The following is a 13,686-nucleotide window of genomic DNA, read 5'->3' on the forward strand; positions in this document are numbered from 1 at the left end:
ATCCCCAAATGGGGGCAGTGGCCAAGTTAATCAAAAGCATAACCGTCATCCTCATTTTCCTACCCTCCCCCCACCACCAAAGCATTTTTTATTTATATAGTAAAGTCTTTGGTCAGACTGTAAGACATAAAACAATCCTATTTCATCCGCGTTTGTAAATATCGGATGGTGAATGCCCTTCAATCAGGCTGAGCAATTTTTCTTCCCATTTTTTTACTACATTTCCATTTTCTAGGTACATTCATTCTTTTATATATATGGTATCTTTTCTTAAAACACAACCACTGGATGCAGAAAATTAAGCATCACATTATGCTTTTCAGCAAATTGAAAGACATTTTCTTTGATCAAAGGCCCACTAATGGCTATTTTCTTGGCGCAAACGATGTTGAATTACTTCAGTAGGTCAAATTCAAGAACAGAAAAGGGAATGGCCTTCAATGACTCTTATTTTCTGGGCCACATTCTGCAGATGCTTTTTCAGCATCTGCTCGTTGTTTAACAATTGTAGCTGATGTCGACGTGGACATTTCAAGGCATTCTGCTAAAACATTTTGTGGTCCTAAGTTCTAGGCAAATAATAATATAAATATTTAGTTTTCGCTCAGCGAAAAACGTTTTCATTTCCAGTAATTTGCCATGGTTCACAAAGTTGCAAAAAATCAAATATTCTGCAAAACGAGAATCCAGTATAACTCACTTTGCGTTATGCAGTAGGAACATATAAAAACGAATATCTTGTTCTAACGATGAGAAACTCAAATGACAAGTTATTTTCATTACTCATCTGTTTTGGACACGACGGATATTATAGTCATTTAAAAGTCAATACAGTATTTTTCTAACCCAAACTAACAAAGCAATTTTTTTTTCGACTGCTAAAATAATTTGTTAATTTGGAGTTTATTATTCGTTAAATAGGGTTTTCACCTTCATTTTAATAAGGTACAGAGAAAAATTTGTTAAATAGTAAAATTCGATAAATCGGAGTTTGACTAGTACTTCCAAGACTTTTTTTGAATTCAAAACCGGTATTAACAAAAAAAGTGTAAATATATCAGAAGTGAATTGAAAAATAGATGTAACAAAATGCTAATTTATTTTCTTATAAAACACAAACATTATACATCTATTTACAATAATAAACAACGACCAATATTGCTAAAAACTTCAATGAAAAAGTCTTGCATGTATAAGTAGTGGAATGTTCTGAACGGGAAGCTTTTTCAACAACATCATAAAAGAAAACAAAAAATATCTAAGTAGTATGTAAAAAATAATAGTTTCAAAGCTGATTTTTAAAGTATTACTGACAAATGGAAGAGTTGATTAGTATTTTCTTTCCTTGTTACACACCAAATTTAATGAAAATACTGATAAATATTCATAAACATCTGTTTTTATGAAGGAATTTTTTGCACAAGTTTTACAACAGGATACACTATTAATACATCGAAATAAGTATACCCTTAAGTATATACAATAACAGGTTTCATTTAATTAATGTAGAAAATATAAAAATATAATTTGCTCCAACTTATTAAAAATGTATTTACAAAAAATGGTTTAATAACATATTCCAGTATATAAATGACATAACACTTGAAAAACAATATGCTGCTCAGAAGGCAAATTTAAAAATAACTTATCAGACAACAAAAAGTGCAAAATTCTAAGTTTCTTTCCAACTATTACTCCTATTTTAGTCTAAATGTTTTTCAATTCATAATACTTCATAATGTGTTTAAAATTAATGAAATTTCTAACCAGTGCAATGTAAAATTCTAGTATATCGGTCTAACGCCTATGACTTTTCAGATTTTTCATAAGCAATAGAGATTCAGTACTGTATTTTTTTCCCCTTTCTTAACCATGTTTGCTGCAAAATTAAAAAATATATATATAAATGCAATATAAATCAGAAAAAAAACATACTAAAAAAAGATTCATAACTTACTCCATGCGAAATGGTTGTCGAATGCCTTGATTATTTAAAAAAGCAAAATGAGATAAATATATTTTCATAAAAGATAAGATTAAAATAAAAATTAATACTGACTCTACATTTCCAATCACAAACTAGAAAGAGAATTGCAAAAGGTCAGTATTAAGCATAATTCAAACCAAATTCCTCTGCTCCACATTTGCCCTACTAAGACAAATATTTCAAGCGTCTATTATGACAAATCTGCATATTTTATCTTCTAATCTATAATAAAGAAAAACCCAAGCAATTCCCCCCTCCCCCACACACAAGAAACCGTAACTTCAGAAAAACCATTCAATATTTCCAAATCCTTAAAACACTTTCTGGTTGGCACATTATATATGCAGAGGAACATGTTGTATGCATCAAAACATGACTACAAATAAAGTTATAAAGGTAAAATTTAATAGGAACTGTAAAAAATGTTTTATCCCACAAAAACGGTATGTTCTTGGATAAATAAAACCTCATTCTAAATATATAAAGCAATATATTAATAAAAGTGATTGTTAACACAACTGCAGTTAGCTGGACTCATAAAATATAGCAAAAATAAAGTAAATATATCATGAAGAAGAGATACGAGATAGTGCTCACTATACGTCAAAGTACTATGGATACCTCACAGTATCCTACTCTTTATATAAAACCTCTTACAACAATTAACTATAATGATTTCTGCACAATTCAACACATTTTAGAAGAAACTCTCTTATCATTAACACAAACAGTGTTTCAACACAAATAAAAATATATATATGCATTTCTCAGCACTTAAAAATATATGTATAAGTAAATCCCATTTCCAAAAGATATAGCAATTTAAATTACGTCCTCATTATTGCTTTATAAATACAAGCATGAATGTCACACTTGGAGGCATTTCAACATAAGCATCACATTTTACAGTTACTTGTCAAATGCAGCTAAATTCAAGACATGTGAGATCCATCCTGATTGTTTTCTTGGGAGTGAAGTCTAGACATAGATTCAAAGCTTTGAGAACCTGAATCTTTGCTATAAAATATTTAATAACTTTAATACACTAATTTTAAAGCATTATAAAATTAAATTACAAACATAAAAATAATAAAGATATGAAAAAGCTGATTATTGCTTCTGTCACAATTCAAATGATATAATTATGAAACAAAACAAAATTTAGAGAGCTGTTAAAATGTTGGTTTAAATTTAGCTACATCACTGGCTTATGAAAAATAAAGTTATGGCTTGATGGTCATTTACTACATAAAGCAGAGAAATATCATAGGCAAAATATATTGCACCGAGTGAAAAATATTTTAGTCCTCCAACTTAAATATCAAATTCATTTTAAAATTATTACTAAAATTACTTCACGAGATTAAATTCCATAAAACATATTCACTGAATTTAAAGAAATAATATAAAACAAATCGGATTTAGAAAATAATTCACTGAGCTGCTTTAAACTGGATCTAGAAAAGGAATCAATATACCGTATTTTAAATTTATGGTATTTTCAAATAAAAAATTTCCAACAAAAGTTAAAGCATTCACAATTAATAAAAAAGAATACAAAGGCATGATTCTCCAAAGTTATGAACTTCCCAGCCTTGGAGAGCAGATTTCCCTTTTAAGTATCTCAAACAAATAATCATTTTATTGAAAAAAAAATCTTTAGAATTAAGTTAATTAAAAATTAAAAGTTGGATATTACAAACAGCTACAATTAATATAACAATGTTTTATAAAAAATGGAAGATATACAAAAAATTTAATAAGCATTTCTGAAATCTGAATAATCAAAGAATATAAGTATACACAAATTATTTATAACCTTAAATAATTTATTTATAACCCTTAAGGTTAAATTAAATTAATATAACCTTAAATATTTGTTAGCATGCACATGGAATTAAGGAATGGACTAATTCATCGGCCAAATATTTTCTATCAAATTTCTCATCATTAAACAAATTAAAGAATGCTTACCACAGGATGCTACTTAAAGACACCAAAGATAAAAGATTAAATAAATCTGCAAAAGCATTACATAATAATGCAAGTTCCATAACAAGCTTTCGTTGTCTACTAATAAGAGTATCAAAATACTAATATACTAATAAGACTATCAAAACATTTCGTTCACAATCTGTTAAGCATTGGACAAAAAAAAAAAAAAAAATTACAGTTATATAAAAACAAAGATTGTTTATATATATATATATATAAGCATTTTTTGAAAAATTAACAAATGAGTTCACATAATCTGACGAGTTATGTTTTTTCAACAAAAATGAATGCAGATGCTACAATAGTTTTTCTGATTTTCAGTGACTCAAATTTGGCTCTTCTGTATTATAGAACAGGAGATAAATCTTAAAAGTAAAACTAATGCTTCCAATATATTTACATTGCCTTAATTTTAAGACAATTTTTATCATTGCTTTCTGTTAAATGCTTAATTTTAGAAGATGGTTTTTTTTCCCTTTTTTTTGCTACAAAATCTTGTTCTATATAGTCCTAGTTTTATTCCAAATAAACACAAATGGGATGTATTAAATAAATAACTCACTTTGTGCTTTTTTTAATGCACAACCAATAACTTCCCAAAAATTGAAAATAGTAAAACTGCATAATGTCATTCTTGTCATGAAAGAAAATATCTAGACAATGAATTGTCCTTCAATTAATTCATGATAAAATGAAAAGAAACAACATGCATGATTTTAGAATGGGAAAAAATATCTCTAAACATTTTGCATCTAAAAAATGATTGATAGAAACAGGATAAAGCTTATAATAAATAAATACAATATAGTATTCATTTTTTACTAACCTTTCTCCAACTGTAAATATTGGTCTACCACTTCCTATCAAGTTATTTTCTCTTGAACACTGTATTCTCTCTTTTTCAAAGATATCAGCTGGGTCATAATGGAATGCATTTGATCTCTGCAAAATGGCATTTGATGATGCCACTGTCTTTAGATCGGCTGAAGGAATACTTCTAAGAGACCCTAAATGAATATTATAACCACTTCTTTGATTGCAGAAAATTGGTATGTTTGTGATGGACCCTAGTTAAATTCATAACAAAAGAAAAACAATCAGTTTCATTCTGGATACCTATTTTAAAAAAGACAAGACATGAAGTACAAAAAGGAAACAAAATTTAGTTTAAAACAGGGCTGCCACCCAAATCTGGGGGGGGGATCCCTGTGTTTTCCCTGCACATGTATGCAATATCAGAGGAAATGCACCAATAGAACTTATATGCTAGTTATAATGGAATAACAATACTCCATAGTTTCAATTAGTGGGAAAGACAGGGGAGGAGGCAATAATTTAACATTACTCAAAAAAATAGCATATTTAAAGAATGTTGATTTTGGCATAAAGAAAAAATAATGTCTCTTTATTTATTAGCTAGAATTTAACAAGACAATATTCACATATAAAGGGGGTATATTGATCACCTTTGATGTTCTTTAAATGTAAATAATACAAAATTAAGGACTCCGATGAAATAAAACACAAAATATCATTTTAAAAATCATGATACAAACCATGTAATGATTACTTAACAAAAACCATTACAAATCAAAATAACTTTATTTATTTATTTTGGATAATTCATATATTTGGCAGTAACTTTTGCGATTTCAGCAGATTTTCCAGTCACTAGTTTAATTTTTTTCTTTTGTATCAATTTCATTTGCAATGTTGTTTTGCATTTGTTGAACTCCTTTTCTTTTCCCTTAACTTTTTTTCTGCTCTTCAAAGCTTCATAATACCTTGCAAGCACTCCTTTGTATATTGAAGCAAATCTTTTGAAATAGGAACATTTAAAGCACCTCCATAAAAGTTTATATCATACACAGTTATAGACTAATTAAAGAATCTTCAATCAGATTTTCAACAAGCATATTCCGGTTGATACTAAATCCATTTTCTACAGTTGCATTGCCATTTGACAACACCAGAATTATTTTTACAACTTCCCAAAAATCAGTAAATCTTTGGACTTCAAAATATTAGAATAGAGACCATCAAAACAAATTTTTTCATAAAATGAACGAAGCTGTTCTTTCCATTCACATTTCAGTTTTTTTTAGCAAAATTTCAAATTAGTCTTTGTAGGTTCTGAGCACTAGAAGACATTTGTGCTTTGGAATAAAGAAGTTGAAATAAATCAATCATTTGTTTTTCACATATAATGCATTTTCTTCAATAAATGTGAATTTAAACAAGACATAGTCTTCAAAACATCAAAATTTTTGGACATGCACTCAAATATTTTTTTATAGTATTCTTTCCAAAATTCAAACACTCTACTAAAAAGCCTCTTTATTCAGTAACCTCTCTAATAATAAAGTAACTTGTAGCCACTATTCCAATTTCGGTATTTTTTCTCAAATCCAGATTTTTAGTATCATTAACCTCTACCAAAAATAAGCTGTGTAATGTTTTTGTTTCTTCGATTATGCATCTTCTGACAATGTTTTTTTTTTATTAACTGTTTAACAAGAATGAAAACATTTTCCTACAAGAAAGACACCATTGGTTCAGTTGTCTCACTTTTTTTAAGAAATGACTGAAGAACATAAACAATATAAGAGAATCTAAATTTTAAAAATCAACTTATCTTAACAAGCATTTATTACATTACCCCTCGTGGCAAATCCAGGAAAAGTTTTTTTTTAAATTGAAATCTGTGTATTTCTTTAAGTTATTTAAAACCTTTAGAGTACTTTCGCAAACGATGATATTTTCTACTCAATAAAACCTTCAATCCAAATTCAGAAGAACCAGCAGCTTCTAGGAGATCGTCATGCCAAGTTGGATCATCTTTAAATATTCTATACATTGCTCTTAGAATAACAAATACTTTCCATTGATGCACTGAGACGCTCCACAGATTATGTGTAGTCCAAAGTTACTTAGATCTAAAATTTTATAGTCATTTTCACACGAAAATTTTTCTTTGGCGCATTTAAAAATTTTTAAATTTCCATTTGGCCCATCCATACTAATTTGTAAAAGTAACTGTATGTCCAAATTTGATATAACTTCTTTAAAATTCTCAAATAGTTCTTGAGCAGAAGTGTGCCTTAAAAATACTGAAATTCAATACCTTGTGAGACTATTGGTTGATTCACACCAATATCTTAAAATAAGATCCATTTGCTATCTTTGTGAAATGAACGGTTCAAAACATCATCAAAGCATATTATGAATTTTTAATTGTTTAAAGATTGCTTAAGAGAATGTAGCAAAAATGGAACTAATCCGTACAAATGATGTACTACATTTTTTGACTATTCCACTATCAACGAACATATGCGAAAATATTTCCGATATCTCATTGAAAGCATTAACAGATGAATGTGACGCAAAAGGTTTTAATGAGCATAAAAGTTCAGCTTTAAATTATTGTTCTTGAATTAAAAAGTTCGAAATCGGCTTATTTTCGGACTTGACATATCTTCTGTATTCCTTTCAGATACAAAGTTCAATATCAATTATGACTTTTTTTAACTTGCGCGCAATTTTATATGTTTTCCTCTTTTAACACAACTAGCAAGTGCTTTTCCCCTCATATTACTTAAGATTATTATCTTCTTACAAAGCAGTATGCAGAAAATGGGATTTTGTGGAACTTCTTTAAACCATTAAGCAAAGTCAAGATTGATATTTTTATCTATTCAATCCGTATAAAATACGGATTTTAAGCAACTCATTGTTTGAAAATTTTTAATCTATTCTAAATAAGCTCACAATTTCTTAAATAATAAAAAAACCATTCAATAAACTAAAGTGTTAGTGACTAAATACTACAGATTTATACTGCAGATTTCATGTTGCTCTTCCTGGCAGGAAAATTTATTCTATTCTTTCACGCAGCTACTGCTATCTTGTGCATGCTCCTCTTCAATCCAGGAATCTCATGCAAAAAGAACTGTTTTTCAAATCGAAATTAGACTGATCTATACAGGGGAAGAAAAAAAAAAAGGCAAGCGAGTAAAAAAAGGGGCGAATTTTCACGATTACACAGTTACGAACGGTATTTCGTTTTTGGAGCTATGACTAAGATATTTTATTCTTGCAATACTTAAAAATCGGCATTTTTGGATGGAAAAAAAAAAAAAAAAAAACCCTAAGGAAATTAAAATTTTCTGTACTGTCCCTATTTTTATGGAAATTTTCAAATTTCTTTACATTTTCCCTGATGTTTAAATTATTTTTAAATTCCCTGTGTTTCCCGGTTCTGTCACTTTCGTAGCAACCCTGGAAAAGCACAGAAAAAATAATTATGTACTTTTCAAGCCTTTTTTAAGTTATTGATAAATGTTAGTAGGAAAAGTAAAATCTAATTTTGAATACTTAAAATTATGCTTGTTTCTTCAAAATTGTTTAGGTAGCTATGTTTACCATGTACACGAATATCATAATTTGCATTTATTTCTAAGATTCAATTAATAAAATATTATAAAAAATAGGATAATTTTTTCTTGTGACTGAAGCAGAATTTTTATGCTTCTCATTAATGCAATACTCATACATCAACCACTTTCCTATTTGATGTGATTTGCCTGGCTACTAAATTACTAGTGATTTCAATATTTTCTATATCCTTGCATATTTCTGTTTTCTAGAAACAACCAATGATCGTTTTAAATTAATATCACTACTTCCATAAGTGCCATTAGTCTCAGTCTAATATTGAGGACCAAATATTAAAATTGTATTCATGAAACCTTCCAAAGTATTTATGGAAATGGAACTCTCAACTCAATGGAAAAAGTCAATTTCGCGCATGTAAATTATTTTTATCTGAGAAAAAGGCATTATTTGATGGGAATTACCTGCATTTTCTGCCCTTTCTAATGTTTGATAAAATAATAATAGTAAGCATAACTAAATTTCCATCTAAGTACGTACTGATATTCTTTCTTTAATACAACATCTAAATTTCATACATGCGATTTTGGCATTGCAATGGAATGCCATCTTACACAGAAAACATGGCAAACATTTGAATCAATCTAATATCTTTCTGAAAAAACTAAACAAGAAAATACAGACAGAGATAAGAAGAGCTTCAGAAATTAAAACTATAAGCTAGACGTTTAATAGATTACCATTATTGAATTAAATCAAGATAAACAAAACTAGTACTAATTAATTGAATAAAAAAGTGAAGTAATTAAAGAAAATAGAATGAAACAGAAATGATGGCAAAAAAAATATTTTTAATAGGTTATATATAATAATGATTTCTGCTTTTTAAAGTGCAACTTCACAGTACAATTCTGATAACATTTAATCCTTAATCACGAACAATAAATAAAGTTAACATCCTTTTCTTTAAAAAAAATCAAAACAGTTGCAACAAATATTTTAAAAATCTGCAGAAATTGTAAATATAGTGTAATATTAAAGGCTAATATTTAAAGAGTTAAAAAATACATGCATTGTTAGAAAATAAGAAAACGATCATTTCCTGAATCAGCAAATTTTGCCATTAGAATTATATTTCTTGCAGAAAAAATTCAAAATTTACTATGGAAAATAGTTGCAATCAAAATTAAATAAGTTTTCAGCATCAGATCTTTAAGGAAAAATCCAAATTACCAGTGAAAAACTTATTGTCTAAAGCAGAATGTTAATGAATGTTTCATTTAAAGGATTTTTCTCCAAAGTACACTCAATGACAATGAAAATAGATCATTTTAAAATTGCATGCAGTTAATTATTTGCTAAGATAAACAAAAATATATTTTTTCTGAAATATCAAAGTTTAATAATAATGATAAAAAAAATATTTGTATTTCATTGTTACTTTTATACACAAGTTTCTTTTAAAGGAAGCATTACAATTAAAAATTAAAATATGGTCTGCTTAGTTATAAGTTAAAAGAAAATTTAGAATCTTACCATCATCAGTTGATTGATCACACTGAGCAAAAGATAAGTAACCAGACTGATAAAGAGAAAATGTATCATCTTGACACGGAGAGCTTCTAGAGGGACAATTATTGAATGATGGAAAGTTACTGAGATGAGTAGAAGGAAGAGGAGCAAGAAAAAGAGTGGCAGAATTGTGAACTAGATGCTGAACTAGGAGTAAAGAAGAAAGGAGAAAACGAGCAAAATGTGGAATCATATGAATTAGTGAATAATTATACAATTTTACAAAATTTAAGCAATATATAAAACAACTTTTAAATTAACTATGAAGAATGACTTAAAACCACAACAAATATGAAACCTGTTTAAAATTATTAATCATTCATGAAAAAAAATTACTTGCGAATAACTTATATATAATATGAATTTAGTTTCTTTGAAAGGTCGTACCTCTCTAATATGCTAAATTCATGATCAATTCTGATGTCATATTATACATTAATCAAAGTATAATTAACTGCCACAAAGCAACATATAATATTTGCATGGAAATAACTAAAGTGTAAGTATTATTTCCAAGAAAGGAAAATCTAGGGCTGGTATAATAAAAGTTTATTATATAGAAATAATAATAAAAGTAATACTAGATAATAAAATAATAATAAAAGTTTAACTAGATTCTTCCCCTTTCACAAACACTCAAGTTTTTATAGAGAGAATTTTCCCCTTAAGGAGTTTCATTTTCTAAAATTCTGCAGATACTTCCCATACTAAACTTCAATAAATCAAAAGGTGAGGAAAACGTCATCCTGCAATTACCAAATAAATATTTACAGTTTCACATCTGTGTAGTTATTGTTTTACTCATATTTTAAATTAGATTTCTTTCATCTGAAGTTCCATAATGCAACTGGTTTTTAATCATAGATAGCAAATTTATTATACCTTATTTTCCAAATCTTCATAACAAAATAATATAACATATAATAATAACGATTCAGTCATAATGGATTCAATATGCATAAGTAACGTGTAATTGGAAATCCTTTTAATTTGTATCAGTGAAAAAGATGGAAGGAACAAAGCTTAAACACTTGCTATAACACCATTACTCTGCTATTATATGTTTTATTATATTGATAAGTATTGTTAATAAATTTTATGAACTGATAATTGTCGTTTATCAGCTCATAAATCAGTTTATCAGCTTTATACCTTCTTAAAGCATTAAAAAAAGAGAGTTAAAAATTAAAATGAGGCAACAAATTTCAGTTTTACTTCCACAGTTTTACTTTTTTTATTATTCCTCAGGGATTACAAAATCCAAAAGTACTATATCCATGAAAAACTCATTTACTTTTCAAATGTGTTACTGCATTGGAGAGAGTTCATTTGATCATTAGTTATAAACCAATACCAAACATATTCGGAACTATTCAAAAGCAGATAGCTAATGATCACATCATTTTTTTAATCAGTTCTTCAGTTTTAAAAAATTATAATGGATTTTTTCCCTTAGTTTGAATTTATCCAAACCCAAACTTTTGATTTCTTATATATCTCTATAAATATACAATTTAATAAATCGGATTTTCATATAAATATATAGAAAAGCAAAAGTGGATTTAGATAATTTCAGAATAAAAAAATAAAAATCCAGCATAATTTTTTAATTTTATTTTTTTGATATAGCGTCTATTCAATCTTGTATGAAAGCGTAGTTATCAATATGCATCAAAATCATTTATTTTTTAAATACAGATTAAATAAATCATTGTAAAAAAGCAATGAAATATTAGGCTGTGCTTAAAATGACAATTCACACACAATTATAGCAATTTACGAATTATAAATAATTAATCCATACTTACTTGCAGAAACGCCTGTTTCTAAAACAGATAAAGTTTCATCATCAGTAATATTTCCTTCACTATTTCTTCTGGCAACTCTGGGTGTAACTGAAAGAAAGAAAGTTATTTAAAATTATTAAGTAATTACATTTAGTTATTTAAATCGCACTTGTTTGTCTTGAAATAAAATTTTGATCTACGTATCGTTATTAATATCAATGGACAGCATCAAAATTACCTCACATTTAAGTAATTACTGAAATAAAGAGACATATTTACCACTAGTGGGAGTTGTAACACTCATTGATGTTCCAAGAATAGCCTCTAACTGCCTAATACCTGGATTATTGACAATCGGAAATCCACATAGCATTTCTATTTCTTTCCACCGGCTAAGTCTTTCTTGTAGATCTTTGGTTACTTCTGACAAAGCAGTCCTTTAAAAAAAGTCATCGCGAAATTAAAAATTATAATTATTGTGGAAAATAACTACTCAAACTGATATATAAAAAATATTATTTATAAAAAATGTTAAAAAGAATCTTGTGTAAAAAAACTTTAAAATATATACTCGAATAAAGTATAACAATGATATTATTTAAATGCGAAAGGTAGAGAGTAAGACAAATGTTCCCAACTAAATGAACAACGGCTTTAACCCTTAACTGGGGACGTGCGGTCTGTGAGACCGCTAGCAATGGATTTTCGGTCACCCTATTCTATTTTTAGCTCAACTGAATGGATTGACTCTGTAGCTTCCTGTTTTGTGACCTTCAATAAACGTGCACTTTTTCAACCGATTTCAGCGGATGCGTTTTAAAATAATTCAGTTATTTATTTGAGCGTGGTCTCTAAGACCGCACCTCCCTGTTAAGTGTCCCAGTGATAAAAAAGACTTAGCTGATGGCGCTAAAACTTGAGCCCCGAAATATCATCCAATTTACTGATCCTATTATGAAGCAGTGTCCCAGACACTTTTAAATGAAGCAGAAAGTGATTTTAGTGTTAAGGATAATTGTACAGAAGAGTTTTTCGATGAAAGTTCGCATACAACTGATTCTGATATATATGTTCAAACATAATTAATTTTTCTAGTGATAATGTATTTTGAAAAATTTATAAAATATATTAATATACCAAGAGATATATATATACAGAATTTATAGGTTCATTTTTATATTAGTTCTTAACCTGTATGTTTAAAATGCCCTAGAATACCGTGCTATGAAAGTCACACAACCCGATAAAAAAAGGGCCAATTTTACCCTTGTAATTTTTTTTTATTTTTCATATAATTGTTGAATTTTACATTATATTGTCTCCCATATAGCTTCATATACTGTAAAAATAAATATGATTTAAAAAGTAAAATGTATTTTCAAGAATATTATTTATTGTAACATGTAATTTGAGAAAAAAATGTATGTTCCAACGCATTTACTTTTTTCAATGATAATATATTTTGAAAAATTTCTAAAACATATCTATTTATCAAGAAAAATATCTGCAAAATATATTGGCAGTTTTTCATACTAATACATTCATTAGAAAATTTAATTTGAGTGTAAATGAAATGCGGTCTCGTGGATCGCACCTCCCCAGTTAAGGGTTAAATAGAAAGTAAATTAAATTATATAAGTTATGGAAAAAATATGAAGTAATGTATACCTTGCTTGTAATATTCTGTTATCTACATCATTAATGGCACTACTATGTGCTACTCGAAAAGCCCCCATAAAACTGGTTCGTTTTTTGCGTAGTTTTTCGCACTATATAAAAAAATATATAAAAATCATATCAGCATACAACAAAATTCAAAACATCAGAGAGAAACTGACTTTTCACAAAATACCATGGGTTTCATCTGCATTAAAAGAATGAAATAAAATGTACATTGTACAAACAAAAAAATATAGATCCTTATCTAAATTAGGGTAAACTAGATGTCAAGTT

General features: G+C 27.8%; 1 protein-coding gene across 2 annotated transcripts in view; it reads right to left on the reverse strand.

The window, feature by feature from the left end:
• Window positions 1–1,099: 1,099 nt before the first annotated feature.
• LOC129960696 (stromal interaction molecule homolog) overlaps window positions 1,100–13,686 on the reverse strand; it is a 31,358-nt gene continuing 18,771 nt past the window's right edge. Inside the window, exons 9-14 of one of the 2 annotated variants that reach the window (XM_056074262.1) lie at window positions 13,402–13,502; window positions 12,013–12,170; window positions 11,755–11,841; window positions 9,911–10,093; window positions 4,809–5,049; window positions 1,100–3,004 (exon numbers count right to left, since the gene is read on the reverse strand). In XM_056074262.1, coding sequence (XP_055930237.1) covers window positions 2,920–3,004; window positions 4,809–5,049; window positions 9,911–10,093; window positions 11,755–11,841; window positions 12,013–12,170; window positions 13,402–13,502 — 855 coding nt within the window. In that variant the 3' untranslated portion in view covers window positions 1,100–2,919. The remainder of the gene's footprint in view (window positions 3,005–4,808; window positions 5,050–9,910; window positions 10,094–11,754; window positions 11,842–12,012; window positions 12,171–13,401; window positions 13,503–13,686) is intronic. The other variant, XM_056074263.1, reaches the window with a different exon arrangement.

The sequence above is a fragment of the Argiope bruennichi genome, chromosome X2 (assembly GCF_947563725.1).
Source record: "Argiope bruennichi chromosome X2, qqArgBrue1.1, whole genome shotgun sequence".
NCBI lineage: Eukaryota > Metazoa > Arthropoda > Arachnida > Araneae > Araneidae > Argiope > Argiope bruennichi.